Source organism: Lactuca saligna, chromosome 1 (genome assembly GCF_052625555.1).
Source record: "Lactuca saligna cultivar CGN05327 chromosome 1, ASM5262555v1, whole genome shotgun sequence".
NCBI lineage: Eukaryota > Viridiplantae > Streptophyta > Magnoliopsida > Asterales > Asteraceae > Lactuca > Lactuca saligna.
Window position 1 is genome coordinate 175,709,423 of NC_136417.1, and position 23,628 is coordinate 175,733,050.

The following is a 23,628-nucleotide window of genomic DNA, read 5'->3' on the forward strand; positions in this document are numbered from 1 at the left end:
ACTTCAAGTACCCGACTGTAGTTGAACGCCATATATTTATAAATGGTTTCAGTAAGGCGTACAAAATTTGGATCTATCATGGTGAATCTTTTATTCCTCCCGTCGTCTTGCCAAGTAACGAAATGGCCAATTTAATCGACGATGTGATGTGGGAGTCGAGAGAAAATGATACCAACCTCGATGAAGGAACCTCGAATACAAGGGGTAGCGGTGTGGATGATGATTTTGCATAGTTGTTGGAAGAAATGGAAACTCAATTGTATACTGGTTGCATCTTTTCTTCCCTTGAGTTTCTAGCAAAGTTAATGCATATCAAGGTGAACAACAAATGGACTCATAGTTCATTTGATCAACTCCTTGAGCTCTTGCAATTAGCATTTCCCAAAGGCAACAAGGTTCCCCTTTCACATTATCTAGCCAAAAAGAAACTAAAGTCTATTGGCCTGGGGTATGAGTCGATACATGTGTGTAAAAACGATTGTTGTCTCTTTTGGAAAGAACATGATTCATTGCAAGTTTGTCCCGTTTGTAAAGAAAGCCGATGGATCGATAAAAACACCAAGGGTAAGAAAGTACCTCATAAGGTGTTACGGTACTTTCCTGTGACCCCTAGACTTCGACGTTTATATTGTTCGAGGCACACTGCCAAAAATATGATTTGGCATAGTACCAGACGTTCAGAAGATGGTGTGATGATTCATCCTGTTGATGGGGAACATTGGCAAGATTTTGATAAAAAATACCCCGACTTCTCGAGTGAACCCCGTAACGTACGCCTAGGTCTTTCAGCTGACAGTTTCAATCCATTTGGAAACATGTGTAATCCACATAGCACATGGCCGGTCATACTCACCACATACAATCTGCCACCCTGGCTTTGTATGAAAGAGTCGTCATTCATGTTGACTTTGTTGATTCCAGGACCGAAAGCTCCAGGTAAGGATATGGATGTTTTCCTTAGACCGTTGGTGGAAGAGCTTAAACATTTGTGGAACTCAGGCGTACGTATTAAAGATGCGGCGACAAACACATTCTTCACGATGAGAGCTATGTTGTTGTGGACAATAAACGATTGGCCAGCTCGTAGTAGTTTATCGGGTTGGAGTGGGCAAGGGTATAGAGCATGTGCTACTTGCAATGAAGACACTCCTTCGTACCGTGCAACAAACAAAGTCGTATATATCGGTCATCGTCGTTTCCTAGATGCTAATGATCCGTTAAGAAAGAGGTTGGACTTTAATGGGATGGAAGAGACAAGACCCGCTCCGAGACACTTTAATAATGATGACATACAAGAGCAACTAGGTCGTCTACTAACTCGTAAACCGGGTAAACATCCTGAGCATGGAGGCGGGGAGCCAAAGCGGCAAGATTATGAGTTGAACTGGTTGAAACGAAGCATTTTCTTCGAACTCGAGTATTGGTCTTCTCTACAGTTGAAACACAACATAGATGTCATGCATGTCTAGAAAAATGTGGACGAGAGTTTGTTAGGTACTCTCCTAATGAACGATAAAAGCAAAGACACATCAAATGCACGAGAGGACTTGAGAATTCTAAACATTCGAAGAAATGAATGGTTGCAAAAAAATGGTGACAAGTTTCATAGACCCAGGCAAGATACTCTTTCACGAAATCTAGTCGACAACTCTTTTGTCAATTTATAAAAGAGGTTAAGCTGCCGGATGGGTTTGGTTCTAACATTAGTAAGAAAGTGAACGATACCAATACTAACATTATTGGGTTGAAATCGCATGACCACCACATTCTTATTCAACGTTTGATACCGATTGGAGTAAGAGGGTTGTTAGACAAAGATACTTATACACCTATTGTAGACCTTTGTACGTTTTTCAAGCAACTTTGTTCCAGAACATTGAAGGTGGAGGATATGAGGAAAGCAAAAGTAGACATTATTGCAATCTTGTGCAAGTTAGAATTGATTTATCCTCCGGCGTTTTTTGACATTATGGTTCATTTACTTTTGCATTTACCTGATGAAGCAATTGTTGGAGGCCCGGTTTGTATGAGATGGATGTTTCCATTCGAGAGATATATGAAAAAACTAAAAAACTATGTCAGAAACAAGGCGAAGCCACAAGGTTCTATAGCTGAGGGTTATGTTGCTGAAGAAGCTTTATCATTTTGTTCAATGTACCTTCGAGATGTAAAGAATCGTCCGGAAAGAAATGTAGATGTTGTCATTGAAAAAAAAAAAGTTTTGGATGTTTGAGTCTAAATGTCGACCGACCAGCACAACTCAAATCAAAACTTTTAATTTAACGGAAATGCATAACATGGAATGGTTTGTATTGAATAGTTGTGAAGAAGTCAGACAGTATATCAAGTAATTAATCTTATCTCTAACTTTCATTCTTAATTTTTTATTTTATCTTTTTAAATCTATATCTTTTGGTCATCAATATAGGAAATTCAAATCTGAGCATCCCCAAAGTGATGAAAAGAGAGAATTTCGTAATTGGTTTCGTGAAAAGGTAATATAAATTAATAAACAAATTTTTTCATTGATCTAACGAATACATAATACATATTAATTTATAATTTTTAGGTTCATCAAATGAAAATAGAAAAATCTCCAGAATTCCACGAAGAGTTGTCGGTTCTTGCAATGGGCCCGCAAATGAATGCCTATTCTTACACCGCATGCATAGTCAATGGTGTTAGGTTTATGGTACTTAGTCGTGACACACAACGTACAACACAAAACTCTGGGGTTTTAGCGGTGGGTGAGAAAGGCGAGAAGTATTATGGCCAGTTAGAAGAGATTATAGAGTTGAGGTATACACATGATTATTCAACTGTACTATTTCGTTGCAAGTGGTTTGATACTTGAATAGGAGTTATTTCTAGTGATAGTTTCACCAGTATCGACACGCGACACGAAGCATACAAAGATGATCAACTCATATATGCGTCACAAGCCAAACAAGTGTTCTACATCAGAGAGCCAAACAATAACCATCGGTGTGTTGTCGAGCATGTTAATCATCGAAGTATTTGGGATCTACCATCGAACGATGACCTTGTTCAAAATGTTGATAATGTTTCACACGAAAATGTAGACGATGTCGATGTACTTCAAAATATCTCTTCATCCGATGCTCCACTTTTTATCGATTTCAGCATGTACTTTCAAAACATTCCTAGAGTCATTGTTAATGTAGAAAGTGCATCTGAAGTTCCTCCGCCAACTGGTAGAGTCAATGATGTTTCTGATTGCGATACTGATTACGATGACACCGATTCTAACTATGATACCGAAGAAGACACTGAAGGATATGAGGAAGATTCTGATTAGAATAGTTCTTATGTAATATGTATTTGTAATATGTGTTTGTAATATGAACTGTATTTGGATTTCTAGTTTAAATGGAAATGTTTATTCCTATCTAAATGTTTATTCCTATCTAAATGTTTATTTCTATGTAATGTGTATCTATAATAAAAATTGTATTTGTATATCTTATAATTTTTCAGGAAATGATGAGAGTGTGGCTGTTGTTTATGTTTACCATGGCTGCTGTCATGGGTCGTGGACATGGGGGAGACGGAGCTAAGGACCCACCTTTCCCAGGTGGTAGAGGTCGTGGCCAGCACGAGCAGGACGGTAAGTCTTATCATGAATTTTTATTTACTATTTTTGTTCAATTATCATAAATTAAATGTCGTTTCTAATAATTTTTAATTACATTTGTAGTTGAGGGACGTGCCCGAAGGAAAGCTCGAGGAAAAGCAAAAAATATAAAGCTTGAAAAAGCAATCTTGCAGAACCATGGGAAACCAATAGCCATGCAATTTGATAGGGATATCACATTTAATCTCGTAGGAGAGGCGGGAGACATGTTTTCCCGAGAAGTTGGGAAAACAATGTGGCAGATGGTCCCTTTCGACAAATGGAGTTGGAAAAGAGTTTCCCCTGATATAAAGGACATTGTATTACAACATTTAGCGGTAATTATTTATTTAAATATATTTTATAGGTTTAACTATAATTGTTTCTTACTTGGTTAACTTTTTTTTTATTATTATTGTAGACAAAGTTTGATCTCAATCAAATGTACCAGGATGCACAAGCTACTTTATTGACAGAGAGTTTTCAAGCAGCCTTGTTAAGAGGTTTTCGAGAGCGTAAAGCCGACGCAAAAGAATATTTCAACATGGTCGGAGGGTATGAAGATATCCCGAGAGCATTGGCAAATCCTCCGGATGGTATGCTTGTTGATAACTGGGAGAAGACAGTTGAGTATTTTCAAACTGACGAACATAAAATTGCTTCAGAAAGGAACAAAAAAATCCGTGAAAAGCAAACAATTGTGAATTGTGGGGGTTCGAGCTCGTATAGCAGTACTTGCTATAAGAAGGTACCGTACGATACATGTAATTATTTATTTAAAATATAATCTAATTTTTAAACTTAAACAGAACCTTAACAGAGTGGAAACATTTCGCAAAGCTCATACCGATAAGAATGGTGTATTTGTTACTGCTGAATCGGAACAACAATATGTAAGTATTTAATTATAATTTTATCATATATTTAAATGTTTATTTATACTTAATTGTTACTCACTTTTGGGAGTTACAGAATCGGTTAGTTGAAGAGCTGCTAGAACAAACTCAAAGTGAAAGTGAGTTTACGCCAACTCAAGAAAGAGCTACGTTCGAGAAAGTATTAGGAGAGCGACGTGGCCACATTAGAGGCATTGGCCGCAAACCTTCTGGTCTCCCGACAATTCCACAGCCTTCGCAACCATCACAATCACCATCACAACCATCACAGGTAAAATAGCAATCTACTTTAGCATCGTAAAATGCATGTTGATTTGGTAGTTTTGGTTTTGTGGTGGTTATTTGCTAAAAAGTTTGGTAATTTGGTTTTTGTCCCAAGTGCAAAATATAGCAATGTACTTTGGTTTTCTATCTTACTTTACAAATAACAATGTATTTTGATAGTTTTTGTTTATGTTTGATGATCTAACTTATAATTTTATATATATTGTTATTAATTATGTAGTTGGAAAATCTTCGTGCAATGCTCGCCGACCCGGCATGTAGGGATGAGCTTTATTCGTTTTTTCAATCCCAAAACAATCAAGGAAACGATGGGAACGGCAATGAGGGTATGTAAGAATGGGTTTTATTTGCATATGTTGTCTCGTTTTGCTACTTAGTAGATTGTAAAAATTTTGTTGTTTTGCTACTCGGATAGTATGACTTTTGATATTTAATTGTATTTTGGATGTTTGTTTGTAATAGGATGTTTGTTTGACACTATTATGTTTGATATTTAATAGGATGTTTGTTTTGTAATTAGCGTCGACACTATTGGTTTTGATATTTAATCGAATATTGTTATTACCGGCGACACTTTTACCTGCGATATTATCACCGACAACACTTTTACCTGCGATATTATCACCGGCAACGAAAATCATTATTTTAAAAAAAAATTGAAAACAAATTACCGGTGACACTTTTACCGGCGACAGTTATCATTACCGGTGACACTTTTACCGGCGACAAATGTCATTCCCGGCGACAACATTATTAGCGGCGACATACTAATAGCGGCGACTATTATCTTTAGCGGCGACAAACTGATTAATAGCGACGAGGCAGTAGCGGCGTCTCATTACTAATAGCGACACTTTTACCGGCGACAAATGTCATTCCCGGCGACAACATTATTAGCGGCGACATACTAATAGCGGCGACTATTATCTTTAGCGACGACAAACTGATCAATAGCGACGAGGCAGTAGCGGCGACTCATTACCGGCGACGCGTCGCCGCTATTATCAGTACCGGCGATTTTTGGGATTTTTACCGGCGACTTTTGTCACCGGTAATGGCCTTTTTCCTTGTGGTGTATATATAAGATATAAAATAAACAAAAAACTTAATTATTCAATAATGTTAGATGTAAACATCAAATAGATAAAAATTGAAGGATTATTATTGTAACGTATAAAATGATTTTAGTAATAAATCCTTATGAATAAAAAATAAAATTAAAGTTGGTGGATGATAGTTTAAATATGTATGAACTAGAAATTAGAAATGAAAATATATGATCTTGTTTCGCATAAACTCCTAAAAAATTGTAAAAGTGGTGGCGCAATTAAAACCAAGATATTTCTACAACATAATATCAAATTAACCAATTTCTATCCACCTTTTAATAACAAACCTACATTTAAAAAATATATATACTAAAATTAGAAAAAAAATAATAATAATAAAAAACATAAAACTCGATTTATGAAAACACAAAAAGTTGACGACATTTATAATAGCCAATAGGTTGGGTAGATGTCCGTAAGTACATTAAAATGTTAATGGTCCCAAAATATAGTAATTAATTCCCATGAGGAACTTTACAAGACCTTCCTCGGATGTATACTTCTAGCAAGTTCCTGTTTGTATGTGGCCCTAAATATAAAGATACATATTTATGTAACAATTTATGTAATTTCCCAAGAGATTACTAATGGTGCCTTGATAAATAGGCCTTATAAAAGCAAATCGCCACGTCGGATTACATGTAATTTCTGGTTGATAAGGACGATTTTTCCACGTAGCACTTTTCATTAATTAATATCTGTTTAATTATAAGCATCATCATCCCATATTTCGGTAGTGGGAGTTGTTAACATCTCAACAAGTATAAATAGGCATGTTGGTATGTCTCATTTAGCAAACTAATTAAGCTGTATTTGAGCTTGTTCGCTAGCTACTAGCTATTCCATATTAATTATGGCTTTGATATGGAAAATTATGTCTGTTTTGAATATAGTTCTTGTTGTATTGCTATCTAAGAAAATCACTGTAGTTGCAACGCATTCACAATGGTCGAATGAAAAAAAATATAATGTCCAGACAAGTGAAGATCTTGTAACAGACTTGCCGGGTCAGCCTAATGTAGAATTCCAACACTATGCTGGATATGTGACTGTAAATGAAAAGAATGGCAGGGCTCTATTTTACTGGTTTTATGAAGCTTGGACTCTACCACATGAGAAGCCTTTAGTGCTGTGGCTTAATGGAGGTATGAAAATTATCATCTTCTTGTATATATAATGGAATTCCATAAACTTCTCGTTTATTTTTTTTATCTCTGAAAACATCATTATTAACAACGAAGTGACCGATAAACGTGTTAGGATCGTTTCTGTACGATGTTCACTATTTCGTATATACTCCTTCCGTTCCGGTATTATTGAAAGACACAGAGATTAACAAAAATATTGATGTATTAAATGTTTAGTTGGTTAATTAATAATGAGGGGTATTTTGATAAAAATGATAATATTTATTTTTAGAAATGAACTATTATTTTAAGACAAACCAAAAAATAAAGATGTATTATACTTTTGGAACATATAGAGTATATGCTAGCTATTGTTTGTTTTTAATTTCAATTCAACGAAACAAACAAACTATACATTTTTATTAAGTAAAATAAATGTAGAGTTAGGTGCTTAAACCTCACGTGTTGCTTATATATAATTAGTGGGGTTGCGTGGACATCAACGTTTTAATCTTATACTATAATTCACCCACCTAGCACACGATTAATTGGTTTTGAGCATAATCCATGTCTCCATGACTACTATCCATTATGGTGACAAGTAACTACTATGTGTTTCAGGTCCTGGGTGTTCTTCCGTGGGTTATGGGGCTACACAAGAGATTGGACCATTCTTAGTGAGCACAGATGGAAAAGGTCTTCGGTTAAATCCATACTCATGGAATAGAGGTATATATAGTCACTACTAATTACTATATGCATAAATCATAGTACGCATACTAGCTACATGCAGATATACGTATATTAATTTTATTTCTTATTTTGAGGACATTGACAAAACATCAACTCTATTAAAATTTTGGATTCGCGTATAAAATTAATACACATTTCATATTCATAACCAACTTGATATATTCGTTGAATGCAAATTAGGTATATTCCATCTCATTCAATTATTTAATTAAACAACTATGTACACTGATATATACTCCTAGTTGTATCCTTGTCTATTTAAAAATATATATTTGATTTGAGACATCAATCGATTTATTAAATGGTAATGCAGAAGCAAATATGTTGTTTCTCGAATCTCCTGTTGGTGTTGGATTTTCGTACTCCAACACAACTAGCGATTACGATAACCTTGGAGATGACCTCACCGGTAAGTCATATGATAAATAATTACAACACACATATACATGTAGAAATAGAACATTAATTCTCCACTAAATAATATCGTGGAATGTTATATGATCAGCAAACGATGCGTATGTGTTCCTACATAATTGGTTCCTCAAGTTTCCTTCATATAGAAATAGAACATTCTATATTGCTGGAGAGAGCTATGCAGGTAATTAAACATCAGCCATGTTTCATGTAAAACCTTATGTGCGTTTGGTTGCAGAAAATTTTCCAGTTTTCTAAAAAATTTTTCCAAAAAAACGGAAATTTTGAAAACACGTTTTGTTCGTTCAGTTTTTCAAAATTTTCCAAGAAAATGAAAATTTTCAGTTTTCCAAATTGTATGTAAATTAGAAAAGTGATTTTTACAGTTTTCCAAAGTTTTCCAAATTTGTAAGATAGAAAATGAAAACTCCTCTGGTTTCAACCAAACGCGTTTTCTAAAATTTTCATTAAAAATTGAAAATGAAAACCCAACTCTATTTTCTGAAAACATTTTTTTAGAAAACGAAAACAATTTTCCACAACCAAACACACCTTAGTTTTTTTTTTATTTGAAGCTCTCACATATGTCGTTAATCTAATTTATTTTATATGTTTAGGAAAATATGTTCCAGAATTGGCAGGTCTTATTCAAGATAAAAACAAGGACCCATCAATGTTTATAAATCTTAAAGGAATATTGGTATTATCATTGTACATACTTTAACACATATATAGTGCGCATCGATCATTCTTCTCTTGTTATAACAATGAGCTAATCAATTATCTATATTGATTCACATATATACAGCTAGGTAACCCTGAAACAAACGATGCTGAAGACTGGAAAGGGATGATAGACTATGCTTGGAGCCACGCTGTGGTATCTGATGAAACTCACAAAACCATAAGAGAATCTTGTGACTTCAACAGTAACAATATCTGGAGCAACGATGATTGTAGCCAAGGTGTGGATGAAGTTCTCAGACAATATAAAGAGATAGACATGTATAGCCTCTACACATCGGTCTGTATTCCCAATTCCGCATACACAGAAAATAAAGGCATGCAATATGTGTTCAAGAAAAGTTCATCTATGATGGTAGGTGATTAGTAATTAATTATCAGCCTCATTTGTCTTAAGTAGTTGAAAAACATGCGCCTTATGAAGATCCAAAAAAAGAAAAAAATTATGTTACTTACTAGGATATATATTAAGTGGATATATAGATCAATAGCATCAACATATTAGTTCAAAATATGTGACGTAATATTGGACATCGCACTAAGTCATTTGTTTTTGGAAAGAACAACATGTACAAAATAAAACATTAATATTTATCATATATATTCTTTTAGATGCCACGCATAATGGGAGGCTATGATCCTTGCCTTGATGACTACGCTAAAAGTTATTACAATATACTTGAAGTTCAGAAGGCTCTGCACGTTGGGGATGGTCATCAACTCAAGAACTGGAGCATTTGCAAGTAATGAAATTATTTTTTTTCTTTCGAGATTAATTAGTTACGTACATAGAATTATCATAATGTGATAATAATAGTACTAACGTTACAAGAATGGTTGCAGTGTGGATATATTTGATGGCTGGGCACAAACCAAAGCATCTGTTATTCCGATATACAAAAAATTAATTGCTGCAAAACTTAGAATATGGGTCTACAGGTATGTATAACACCAACATATAAAAAAAATGTGGAAACTTTTTTTTTATTGTTATTGTTGTTTATTTTATTATTGCGTTTTGGTGCAATAGTGGAGATACCGATGGAAGAGTCCCTGTGTTGTCCACAAGATATAGTTTAAGCTCTCTTGGACTGCCTATTATTCGAGCATGGAGGCCTTGGTACCATCAGAAGCAGGTAATTAACTTTGTTATTTTGTTTCCTTAAATATAATAAATCAATAAAAAAAAATGACCGAAATCGGGTATATTAGTGGTGCTTGTTGTTTTCTCTGAATCCAAATAATTTAAACAGTAACATTCAACAATAATATTTGTTAGGCGTGGCAATGGAGCGGGTTTTGATCTTGATCCGATCCAAACCCTTAACAATTATATGGATTTTGAGCATAGTTTTTGATCCGTTTACCCATTAACGACCCGTATCCGCTAACCCTTTTATTAAAAGGGTCTGGTATGGATCATCACCGATCCGCTCCATTTATAACCCGCCCCATAGAAATTTTAGAATTATACATTTATATTTATACTGTCTAAATTTTACTTTAAATTCCAATCGAAAGTCTAAAGAGAAAAGGTCAAAGACTAAACTATTTATACATAGGACTCGAGGATTCAACTTCTAGACCTCCAGTCTTCTCCCAAAAATATTTCATCATGTAAACACCAATTTCATTTATAAATCAATAAATTCATTTATTAACTAGAAAAACGTTTGTAATTGTTATTCTCTATCAATGCAATCGAGGGTCAAAAACCAATTAGAAGTAACTACAATAATGATTTTAATTCCAATCGAAAGTCTTCGAGTACATAATGTGTTTTCTAAATCAACATTTGTTTTATTTAACAAATGTGATTTTATGATTTAAGTAAAATATGTTTGATTATTCAAAAAACATGTGGGTTACGGGGCGGGTTTAAATATCTGTTGATTCGGTGGATAAGGGTATGGGTTTGATTAGTCAAAACCCTGTGGGTTATGTAGCGGGATTGGATCGGGTTTTGAAATTTGTTAAAAGGGTTTGGATCAAGATCGATTCGCTCCAAAGCCGCCTCAATGCCAGATCTAATATTTGTTAATAACCAAAGAATATAACGTAACTTCACTTTTCATTCTTTAATACAAGTAATGACCATTTATCAACTTCCTACAACTTTCCAATCAAACGGGGTGTAAATTCTTAAATTTAATATATATAGGCCTGACTTACCAAATATGTTAGTCGTCATTAATTGGGTTAATAAAACCATTTGAACTTGATCCTTATAGAAAAAAGCACAATATTTTATGTAGACCATATGACGTGCTATATTTAATGGAACCACAAGCATAGTAAGTGGTGGAGGATCATCTCTTTTTCTAATTATATATTCACTATTTAATCAAGATATCATGTTAACCACATGTTACGGTTTTGTGTTCAACGTTACATAAATGCATATCTATGGGATGTTTATCCATAGATTCATTTGTTTTAGCAATTTTCCATCATTTCTTATCTGCATTTAAATTTATCCTAAATAAACCACAAGTGCACCCGACCAAATGGGAATGACAAATTAATGAACATAAATCTTAATTTGTGCAACTAAGTAGGTTTCTTTCTTTTGGGCATACAGGTTGCTGGTTGGCTTCAAGAATATAGAGGGCTTAGTTTCGCTACATTTAGAGGAGCTGGTCATGCAGTGCCCATTTTTAAACCAAGTGAATCGCTAGCATTCTTTGCTTCCTTTCTCCTCGGCGAGTCTCCATCATCCCAACGATAACTTTGTCATCCATGCCTGAAGTATTCTCACCGATCACATCACTATGAATTATCTCTAGAGAACAACTAGTACTACTAAGCTCGTTAAGCATCCCCTACTTTCTTCTAGTCTTTTTTTGGAACAAGAGATCTTTTGTTGTGTGATTTCTCCCTAAAAATGTTCAATAAAATAAATGAAAATTCTGGCTGCCTATTATTACAAGATATAGTTTCTTCTTAGTTGATGACAATAACACTCACAAATATTAAAAGAAAATGCTCATACTGCTCCGATGTAATGTAAAACGTGTGCAACTACTCTACAATGTGGCTCCAAGAACGACCTTATGTACATTTTACATTATTTGAACCCACATATCCATATCCATCTACATGACCAGAGCATATCATTTTCTCTTAAATTAAGTCTATTTAAGTTCAGTCTGCAGATTTATATAGGCTAGGCTCAGGAAAAGAATACACTACAAGAAAAAAAAAACGGAATTAGCGGCCACAAAACACTACAAGAAAAAACGGAATTAGCGACCACAAAAGTCGCTAGTAAGGCTCTGTTGCTATTGCTAAAAATGTCATTGGTAAAGATATTTGTCGCCGCGAATACTTGTGTCACCGATAATACCCTCTGTCGCCCTTAAAAACCTTGTCACCAGTAATTCCCTCTGTCGCCCAGTAATAGTTTTGCAGGTAATATTATTTTTCAATTTTTTTTAAATCAACACTTTCAATTGCAAAAAAACTGATACGTAACCACATTAAATGAAGAAAAAATTACATAATGACATTCAATTAGGTACCAAATACTGTTATAACTTCATACAAATACCAAAATAAACAGCAATAGCGTTATAACTCCAACAAATACCAGAGTGTCACAACAAGTCTACCATGCAAAAAACAAACTAACTATCTGACGAACCATTATCTCTGTTCTCCTCATTTCCTCCTTGATCTTTCGATTGAAAAAATACATAAAGTTCCTCACTACACATCAGGTTGTTGAGCAATCCCCAATGATTTTCCAACTATATAATAAATAACAACATATATGGGCTTATAAGTTAAATTATGAAACATAAACAAAAACTACGAAAATACAACGTTATTTCTTACACTTAAATATAAAAAATATCAAAAGTACATTGATATATCTTGCACTTTGGACATAAACACAACTACCAAATCAACATGCATTTAATGATGCCAAAGTACATTGCTATTTTTAAACTATGAACAAAAAACAAAGTACATTATCATTTCATGCACATGGAACATAAACACAATTAACAAATCAAATGCATTTATTGATTCCAAACTACAATTCTAGTTTTAAACTATGGAATAAAAAACAAAGTATATTAATATTTCTTGCACTTGGAACATAAAGACAAATACAAACATAATTACCAAATCAAAATGCATTTATTGATGCCAAAGTACATTGCTATTTTTTAAACTAGGGACAACAAACAAAAGTACATTTTTATTTCGTGCACTTTGAACATAAACATAATTACAGACATAGGTCAATGTGACCTTGTCACAATTAGGAGTTTTTGTGCCTTGTAACCAACACTTAAACCAATTTATGAATCAAAAACATAAGAGCATGTATGATGCATACTCTATGTTAGCAAAATTTCAATCAAACACCCCATGCAAGCAATTCAAATAGTCATTAAGCAATTGGAAACCCTACAAGTTCTTGTTTAAGTCCATTTTGGACTAGGACTTCCTTATTGGGCCCAATGGACCAATAAGCTTCCGATTTGGCTATCTTGGGCTTAGAACTCTTAAATGGGCTCTAATTGGACCCACTTCCATTTAATTCAATATTTTGGGCCATATTGGGCCTAGAATGAAATAGATTAATTATATGAACCATTTTGGACCATAATTAACCTAATCTAGCCTAATAAGTCATAAAAATCACATTTATATTTTTTTAGGGCCAAAAATCATCCAACCTAGCTATAACATGGGCTTAAGGGCAAAAAGCCCAAGAACCTCCTCTCACCCTCCCCATTCTCGGCCCAAGCCCAAAAGAAGAGGAGAGTTGACTTTGTGAGTGACACCTCACAATTATTCAAGGGAAATCCATGCATGAAGACCCAAACATCCATGCACTCACATACTTCCAAGTCTAGCTACTCTTTTTCTCCCTCTCTCTCTTGCTCTCGGCTGAGTCCAAGCACACACACAAACACATTTCACTCACTTTTCTCTCAAGGAAACACTCTCATAACTCATCCATATTTCGAGATCTAAGAAGGAATCAAGGGGATTTTTACACAAAAATCATCATCTAAGGTAAGAAATCTCTTAGATTCTTAAGCTAGCTACTTCATTTCATCCAAAAATCACCTCTTAATTCATTCAAACTCATGATCTAGCACCTAAGAAGCATCCAAGTTCGAAATCTTCCAAGGAAGGTTGCTAAGGCCGAATTTCTTCTCATTTTCTTCCGAAAACCGAAACCACACCCAAAGGTGAGCTTCATACCCCCCCTCTTTTTCGTTTTTTATAATTTTTATGGGGGAGAATACAAGCAAATGTGTATATCTATGAGTATATGTATGCCTTGTGTGATTTTTATGCTTATATGTATGATCTTGTGTGATTGTGATGTTTATACTAGCCACAAGAACCTAAAAACCGAGATCTACAATATGAAGAATGAAATAAGTATAACTTATACCATTTCACACTAATCAAGTCTAGAAAAATAATCTAGTTGGTTAATATGAACATTTTTGGACTTAAAAACCCATTTTTGGGCTTAAAATGCTAAAAATACAAAACTAAGGGGCCAAAATGACAAAATATAAATTCTGAAGGTTGAGATGAGTCTAAACAGTTTCTAATATGTATTTTCTGAATATTAACACTTTTGAAGGGTTAAAAATGTGAATTTTAAACATAATGGGCCAAAATGGACTTTTCAGCCCAATAAAGCCCCAAATTGCGAGATTTTTGATTTGGAGGGGCTGAAACTGCACATTTCTGTAAAACAGAGGATTACTAGTGTACCAAATCTATTTCAAGGGTCAAAAATGCTTTTCAAATTAAAAAGGGACCAAAGATGCAAAAAATTTCCATTTTGGGTCAAAATTGTAAAAGTTGCGAAAATGGAGGTTTCAACCGAGAAAATTTCATTTTTGAAGGACTTAAGCTGTTTATCAAGTAAATTTGTGCTAAAAATGCCTTTCCAATAAGTTTTGATACTAAAGTGTCAAGAAAAATAGTTTACGGATTAAATCAGAAATTCTTTTATGTACAAAGGGTTAAAAGTGTAAATTTTATCCGAGAAAGGGCTTAAGAAGATAAACTCACATTCTTAAAACAATAGATCCCTTAAAATAAAAATACGAGTACTATGTCTACCGGTGAAACGTAATAATAAATACACCTTCAATACCAAAATCATTACCAAACGAATTGATTCAGTCTCGAATCAATAACGAATCAAAAATCAATAAACAATGATACTTCAATACACACGCGGAAATTTATGAGAAGTCAATACACCATCTTTGGGCTCGAAAGTTTCAAATCGTGCTTGTTGGGCCTAGCTAGCCCAATGACATAATCTTTAGGCCTAAAGGGAACGCGCTTACATGTTATTGGGCCATATATGACCTAATTCCGTGTAAAAGGACTTTCAATAGCTTTATTGTGTTGTTGGACCCCAAGGGTCCTTTGGTACTGCTAGCAAAGTCGAGAAGTCAAATGCGAGTCGGGCCAAGTGCCTTTCACATTCACGATAGCCATGAACGAATTATGGAAATAACGGGGGCTTCGCACCCTCTTTTCTCCTCGGTTGTGGGGCTATGAGAAGTTAGGGTGGTTAGATTAAGTGAATAGTACGGACGACGCCTAAGGGATCGTTTGTATAGTTGTAAACTAGTTATTTTCATTAATGCGTGATTATAACGACTCACAACCCATAATTAATCCAATGTCACCTGGAATTATAGAAAACAACGTCGTATCGGAATAATACTAACTAAGCCACGTAATTGATGTATTGGGAAAACATCGGGTTTTCTCTGGGGAATTCAACACTCTTAACTATGTGATATATACAAAGTCTAACAATTATTCACGTTTATAATAATCAACAAGCATACTTACGGATCTTCACATTTTTTCTTATATACAACACTTTTTTTTAGAAAATATCGTATTTTCTGTGGTTTTCAAAATTATACAAATCATTTCTTTTCAAACCATACTTATGAACTCACCAACATTTCATATGTTGACGTTTTTCCAAAATACTTGTATTCTCAGGTAACAGGTAAATCGAAGAAAAATGTATCGAGTGATGTCATAATGTTTGTTTAATTAGTATCGAACGGTTTATGTTTTGGGAATCTAATATTTTAAACAATGTACTGAATGTAAACAATATCGGTTGTAATATTTCAATGCATGGTGGTGAATGATGTTATGATTCATGTATATTCATTGTGATGGTATTCAATTAAGTCACAATAGCCCTCGGACGTTTCCGCCGTCTGGTTCGGGGGTGTGACAGACCTATTAGTGTATTGGATCTGGTCTTTAATCAATTTTTGATGCCATACATAGAGATTATGTCATAAATCCTTATTTTGACCTAATACGGGTTCAACATATGCATTGGACATGTAGTGTAACACCCATAAAATTCAAGCCAATTTAAAACTTTTAATACATTTTCAAAACCACTAACCATTACAAAACTTGTTTTCAAAATGTATCATATCAAAGTACCCCCAAAATACCCATACACACAACCATACACATAAATCAATGAACAACATACTATGGGTCCAGTCAACTATCGGGTTGGAATACCCCTAGCGCTCAACCATCGGGTTGAAATGCCATATGACAACCCATAATTTATTCCGTCGCTATAACTCGTTCCCGTTAATAAAACTATTCGTATTAAAAATTTTCCGTTAACTTATGTTTAAAATTAATTAAAGTGGGACTTTTATTATGAACTCATGAGTGTCCAAACCCATTGAAACGCATAAAAATATCCTTGTTATTTATTTGGAAAAAGTTTAGTTACGACTAAGTCGTAATTACGGCAATTTAATCGGGTAAAATTTTAAACCCCGTTTAACGTCGGTATCGGGTAGATTTCCACCGAGTCTCAAACTCAAGCCTTATATAAAGGATGAGTGGTCATCTTTTGAAGACTTTTTTCCCACCTCATAAACTTTCTCTCTTTACTTTCTCTCTAAAACTCGAGTTTGATCCAAAAGCACCTCTTCAAGCTTCCAAAATCATAAGTAATCTACCCTACCTTGTTGTTTAACTTGTTTAGCTTGCGAATCTATGTTTAAACTACCCAAAACACTCAATAACAAGTGTTTACGGTTTAGGAACATCTCCCAAAACCGTAAACTCCCTTAAAGGGGTTTTGAAGCCCCAAAACCCTTCCAAGTCCCTTCTAGTGCTTAGATATGGCTTAAGGACTTGCATGTACGAGTTTTGAACACCAAAATCACATCATTTGGGTAGTAAACATGAGTCTACAGACCACGAACATTCTTGAACTGTAAACACATCTTCAAGGACCATAAACACCTTTTAAGGTGTTAAATTGCCCCTTAAACACCTCCAAAAGCTTCCATGAGTGTCTAGAACCTTATATTCCTTCATGAGATGCACCAAAACATATAAAAATGTGTCACACTTGAGTTTACGGTTTGGGAAGGTCTCTCAAAACCGTAAACACCTTCAATGGGGTGTTTAAGTGCCCTTAACACCTTGTATGACTTAGATTTGGGTCTAGAACCTTGTATGCTTAACCTACAACCACCAAAACACATTATTCATGGACAAACATGAGTTTACGGCCATAAACTCATGTGTCTACAGTAGTAAACTCCCCAAGTTCCATTCAAGAACCGTAAACTCCTTTTCCAAGGTCAATTCAAGTCTCGATCACTTCCTAAGTCATGGAATCAACCCTAGAACCTTCCCTTGAGAAATGTAAGACCCTTAATCATCCAAAAGCACACCACCCATGAGTTTACGGATGTAAAATCATGGGGACATGGTCTTTGGACCGTAAACACCCCTAAGGGATTACTCTTGAAGAGTAAACTCCTTATCTAGGCCCGACACATCCTTAGGTGCTACTCGGATCACTCCTAACACTTGAAATAAACTGTTTTCGCGTCTCGGAGTGTATTGTCTTACTTATTTGGTAGTTCAAAGTCTTATTAGATGCAATTATGTATCTCTTCATATTACATAGGAACCTCACGTGTATTCAAGCCCCGAACTGACACTTAGCATCCTAACCGGCACATTTCTCGACTGGTGAGTTCATACCCCTACACCTTTTTCCGTGTTTTCAATGTTTTTTCAAGGGGGGGGGGGGATACAAGAAAAAGCACAAGGAAATCTTATACTCAAACTTATGATTTCATTGGAAATGTTTCATATTTCGTATGCGTTTAACATTGGAAATCGTATTAACCAACCGTTTATCTTGCAGAGCTAGTTTTCAAACTATTTGTGAAAACTCATTATAAAATGCTATATTTTATATTTCACAAATGATTTTCCACATAATTATTGTTAAAAGCACCAACTTCAGAACTTTCGATACGTCCTCGGTAACACTCCCCTATATACGAGAATAGAGGACTAAACAGCCAGATTTTCTAAACGTCCTCGGTAACACTCCCCTGAATACGAGAGTGGAGGACTAAACAACTAGATTTTCTAAACGTCCTCAGTAACACTCCCCTGAATACAAGAGTCGAGGAATAAACAACCGGATTTTCTAACGTCCTTCGTAACACTCCCACACAATACGAGAGTGAAGGACCAATTTCATTAATCTTAAGATTGGAGACACGTCCTTGGTAACACTCCCCCGGATACGAGAGTATACGACTACCCCTGTAACCAAAATATCCTAGATTGAGAACGTGACTTGAGTGTATAGATCTATACGGGATTGACTACCCCGCACCTGGCTGCTAGCTATAGTTGGACCGGCAGGTTTATGGGTGACAAAAGTCATATCAACGATATTGGCCTAGTACGAGCCTTATCTAGTCCAATGTATGGTTATGGAACTCGCAACTTAGATTATGAAATCATTTCTACTTACTGATTAGTTTTATATACGTGTTAAAACTAATGTTCTTTACAAGGATAACCGTGTTTTTAGAATACTTCCTTAAACACGGCAAGTATGGTTGATACTTGTACACTGCATTCCGAATAGACAACCAACTACAAACTTTTAAGTAAAATAAGGGTTTTTCCTGGGATAACTAAACTGTTCATAACCAGATCATATAACAAACGGATAACTAAACTTTACTTATAAGAAAATATGGGATTTTCTTGGATAACAACTTTTTCAGAGAACTAAAGGAAACTTGTTCATTTTCAGAAAACAAACCGCTTATGAACTCACCAGCTTTATGTTGATTTTCAAATTGCTTGTATTTTCAGGTCCACATTAGACAGGTATTCCGAAATATTTTGGAGAAGACGGAGCATATTAGTAGTCTAGTCTCTACTTTTGTTCATTTTGGATGTATATATTTATAATCATGTATAACTTTTCTTTCAAACAAATGTAAATACTTCTATGTAATGTAATTGTTGTGCTTACTATGCTTACTATGTACATTGGTTGTGATACTTTACATGACATCCTCTGCCCCAGAACGTTTCCGCCATCGGTTTCAGGGTGTGACATGCCAACATACTACGAGTCCAACCATCCTCGAGATGGAATACTCTCGGCCCACAACCATCGGGTTGGAATGCCTACACACTTACACATACAACAACTACTATGGGTCCAATCATCCATCTGGATGAACGTTCTCTCTCTACTCTCTCTCTAAAACTCGAGTTTGATCCAAAAGCACCTCTTCAAGCTTCCAAAATCGTAAGTAATCTACCCTACCTTGTTGTTTAACTTGTTTAGCTTGCAAATCTATGTTTAAACTACCCAAAACACTCAATAACAAGAGTTTATGGTTTGGGAACATCTCCCAAAACTGTAAACTCCCTTAAAGGAGTTTTGAAGCCCCAAAACCCTTCCAAGTCCCATCGAGTGCTTAGATATGGCTTAAGGACTTGCATGTACAAGTTTTGAGCACCAAAATCACACCATTTGGGTAGTAAACATGAGTTTATGGACCAAGAACATTCTTGAACCATAAACACGTCTTCAAGGACCATAAACACCTTTTAAGGTGTTAAATTGCCCCTTAAACACCTCCAAAAGCTTCCATGAGTGTCTAGAACCTTATATTCCTTCATGAGATGCACCGAAACATATAAAAATGTGTCACACTTGAGTTTACAGTTTGGGAAGGTCTCTCAAAACCGTAAACACCTTCAATGGGGTGTTTAAGTGCCCGTAACACCTTGTATGACTTAGATTTGGGTCTAGAACCTTGTATGCTTAACCTACAACCACCAAAACACATTATTCATGGACAAACATGAGTTTACGGCCATAAACTCATGTGTCTACAGTAGTAAACTCCCCAAGTTCCATTCAAGAACCGTAAACTCCTTTTCCAAGGTCAATTCAAGTCTCGATCACTTCCTAAGTCATGGAATCAACCCTAGAACCTTCCCTTGAGAAATGTAAGACCCTTAATCATCCAAAAGCACACCACCCATGAGTTTACGGATGTAAAATCATGGGGACATGGTCTTTGGACCGTAAACACCCCTAAGGGATTACTCTTGAAGAGTAAACTCCTTATCTAGGCCCGACACATCCTTAGGTGCTACTCGGATCACTCCTAACACTTGAAATAAACTGTTTTCGCGTCTCGGAGTGTATTGTCTTACTTATTTGGTAGTTCAAAGTCTTATTAGATGCAATTATGTATCTCTTCATATTACATAGGAACCTCACGTGTATTCAAGCCCCGAACTGACACTTAGCATCCTAACCGGCACATTTCTCGACTGGTGAGTTCATACCCCTACACCTTTTTCCGTGTTTTCAATGTTTTTTCAAGGGGGGGGGGGGGATACAAGAAAAAGCACAAGGAAATCTTATACTCAAACTTATGATTTCATTGGAAATGTTTCATATTTCGTATGCGTTTAACATTGGAAATCGTATTAACCAACCGTTTATCTTGCAGAGCTAGTTTTCAAACTATTTGTGAAAACTCATTATAAAATGCTATATTTTATATTTCACAAATGATTTTCCACATAATTATTGTTAAAAGCACCAACTTCAGAACTTTCGATACGTCCTCGGTAACACTCCCCTATATACGAGAATAGAGGACTAAACAGCCAGATTTTCTAAACGTCCTCGGTAACACTCCCCTGAATACGAGAGTGGAGGACTAAACAACTAGATTTTCTAAACGTCCTCAGTAACACTCCCCTGAATACAAGAGTCGAGGAATAAACAACCGGATTTTCTAACGTCCTTCGTAACACTCCCACACAATACGAGAGTGAAGGACCAATTTCATTAATCTTAAGATTGGAGACACGTCCATGGTAACACTCCCCCGGATACGAGAGTGTACGACTACCCCTGTAACCAAAATATCCTAGATTGAGAACGTGACTTGAGTGTATAGATCTATACGGGATTGACTACCCCGCACCTGGCTGCTAGCTATAGTTGGACCGGCAGGTTTATGGGTGACAAAAGTCATATCAACGATATTGGCCTAGTACAAGCCTTATCTAGTCCAATGTATGGTTATGGAACTCGCAACTTAGATTATGAAATCATTTCTACTTACTGATTAGTTTTATATACGTGTTAAAACTAATGTTCTTTACAAGGATAACCGTGTTTTTAGAATACTTCCTTAAACACGGCAAATATGGTTGATACTTGTACACTGCATTCCGAATAGACAACCAACTACAAACTTTTAAGTAAAATAAGGGTTTTTCCTGGGATAACTAAACTGTTCATAACCAGATCATATAACAAACGGATAACTAAACTTTACTTATAAGAAAATATGGGATTTTCTTGGATAACAACTTTTTCAGAGAACTAAAGGAAACTTGTTCATTTTCAGAAAACAAACCGCTTATGAACTCACCAGCTTTATGTTGATTTTCAAATTGCTTGTATTTTCAGGTCCACATTAGACAGGTATTCCGAAATATTTTGGAGAAGACGGAGCATATTAGTAGTCTAGTCTCTACTTTTGTTCATTTTGGATGTATATATTTATAATCATGTATAACTTTTCTTTCAAAAAAATGTAAATACTTCTATGTAATGTAATCGTTGTGTTTACTATGCTTACTATGTACATTGGTTGTGATACTTTACATGACGTCCTCCGCCCCGGAACATTACGCCATCGGTTTCGGGGCGTGACAGATTGGTATCAGAGCCCTTGTTTATAGTGAACTAAGTATACCGAACCTTACATGGTATAAGACTATAAACATTAAGGGGCCGAAGTGCTCTGAACTAAAAGTATACTTTAAAATATATGTATTTTTCAAAAGTATGCAAGTATTCCTAAACGTTAAATACCATAACCTTGAGTAGAACAAAACATAAGTAATTGGGTGTTGTACGCTGCGGTTAAACCTGAGTAGTTATCTAGTCGTGTCTAGGGTCAATATAGCCTGATCAACTATATTCATTCGAGACACGGCCAACATGTGCTTGGGAGTGACTGTGATGTGCAACATGCCTAAAACTTACCTAATATCCAAACAATGAGTCATCATTGCAATGAAACATAAAATACTATGGGAGTATTTTAGCCAAAGCTGATTACGTGTAAAAATTCATTCTAAGTATTGCTACTCACTGCTTCTCTAGCGATAAGTTTATCTGCTTTAATAACTCTTTCATGTTTTATCGCTTAATAGAACTCTATATCTCTCATAATGAGATATCTCTTGTTCCATATCTCTTGATTCAATTCATAAGACTTATAATCCTCTCTCTCCTAATCATTTTAGATCAAAATTCCTCCAAGAAAAAGACCCAACTCAAAGAACAACAATCCTCCACCACCACCACCCCCTCTCCATTTGATCCCGCCATGTTCTAAGAAGCTGTTACTGCTGCTGTGGCTGCTGCCATGTCACGAATGAACCCCGATGGTTCAAGCGGGCCAGGAGGTGGAACTCAGCCTCAAAACTTGGAGGGTAGTCAGGGACACCGGAAGGAGTGTTCCTACAAAGATTTTGTGAATGCGAAACCCACATCCTTCAATGGCACTGGAGGTGTCATTACCCTAACTCGTTGGTTCGAGAAAATCGAATCTATTTTCGAAATTTGTTCCTGCTCTGAATTTGATAAGGTGAAGTTCGTCGCCTGCACTTTCACCGGCAAAGCCCTGACTTGGTGGAACGGCCGAGTCAAATCCTTAACCCTACCTGTGGCCAATGCTATGGGTTGGGAGGTCATGAAGGAACTTCTGCTTGCGTAGTACTGCCCTCGAGGCGAAATGCAGAAGCTGGAACACGAACTCTAGAACCTGAAGATGAAGGGTTCCGATATCTCCGCCTACACTTCAAGATTTGATGACTTGGCGCTTCTCTGCCTGGGAATGGTTACCCCAGAGAGTAAAAAGATCGAAAGATTTATCTGGGGGTTGACCCATCCAACCAAGGGTAATGTATTGGCTGCGATGCCGGACACCTACGACAGCGCCAAATGTCTAGCGCAGACTCTGATTGACCATAGTGACGACTTTGAGGAAGCGGCCACCACACCTGAACCAACAAAGAGGAGTGTTGAGAAAATGAAATTTTGGAAAAGGAACAAGAGTAAGTCTTCACAGGAGTCGTCGAAGAAACAGCAAACTGTGGCAGTCCACGCTGCTACTACCCCGTCTGTTGTTACTGCCGTCGGATCCACAGCTCAAACACCTACTAGTAGGTATGCTGGTACCCTTCCCCGATGCAATAAGTGTGACTTACACCATAACCCC

The 23,628-nt window shown here is 35.9% G+C and overlaps 2 protein-coding genes across 2 annotated transcripts; both read left to right on the top strand.

Moving 5' to 3' along the window:
* Window positions 1-245: 245 nt before the first annotated feature.
* LOC145013966 (uncharacterized) lies at window positions 246-1,469 on the top strand. Its single transcript, XM_078972320.1, has one exon. It carries the CDS (start codon window positions 246-248, stop codon window positions 1,467-1,469), a length of 1,224 nt encoding a protein of 407 aa, XP_078828446.1.
* A 5,266-nt stretch (window positions 1,470-6,735) lies between these two features.
* LOC145001491 (serine carboxypeptidase-like 31) lies at window positions 6,736-11,876 on the top strand. Its single transcript, XM_078960873.1, has 10 exons — window positions 6,736-7,069; window positions 7,673-7,780; window positions 8,118-8,213; window positions 8,310-8,402; window positions 8,836-8,918; window positions 9,027-9,317; window positions 9,575-9,705; window positions 9,806-9,901; window positions 9,993-10,098; window positions 11,544-11,876. Exons 1-10 carry the CDS (start codon window positions 6,778-6,780, stop codon window positions 11,688-11,690), a joined length of 1,443 nt encoding a protein of 480 aa, XP_078816999.1. The 5' UTR covers window positions 6,736-6,777; the 3' UTR covers window positions 11,691-11,876.
* The last annotated feature ends 11,752 nt before the right edge of the window (window positions 11,877-23,628 follow it).

Bases quoted from the DNA above. Each gene is read 5' to 3' on its own strand.
- LOC145013966 (XM_078972320.1), top strand. From the start codon at position 246: ATGGAAACTCAATTGTATACTGGTTGCATCTTTTCTTCCCTTGAGTTT.
- LOC145001491 (XM_078960873.1), top strand. From the start codon at position 6,778: ATGGCTTTGATATGGAAAATTATGTCTGTTTTGAATATAGTTCTTGTT. The intron at 7,070-7,672 runs GTATGAAAATTA...TATGTGTTTCAG, and splicing joins AGTGCTGTGGCTTAATGGAG to GTCCTGGGTGTTCTTCCGTG. The intron at 8,403-8,835 runs GTAATTAAACAT...TTATATGTTTAG, and splicing joins TGCTGGAGAGAGCTATGCAG to GAAAATATGTTCCAGAATTG.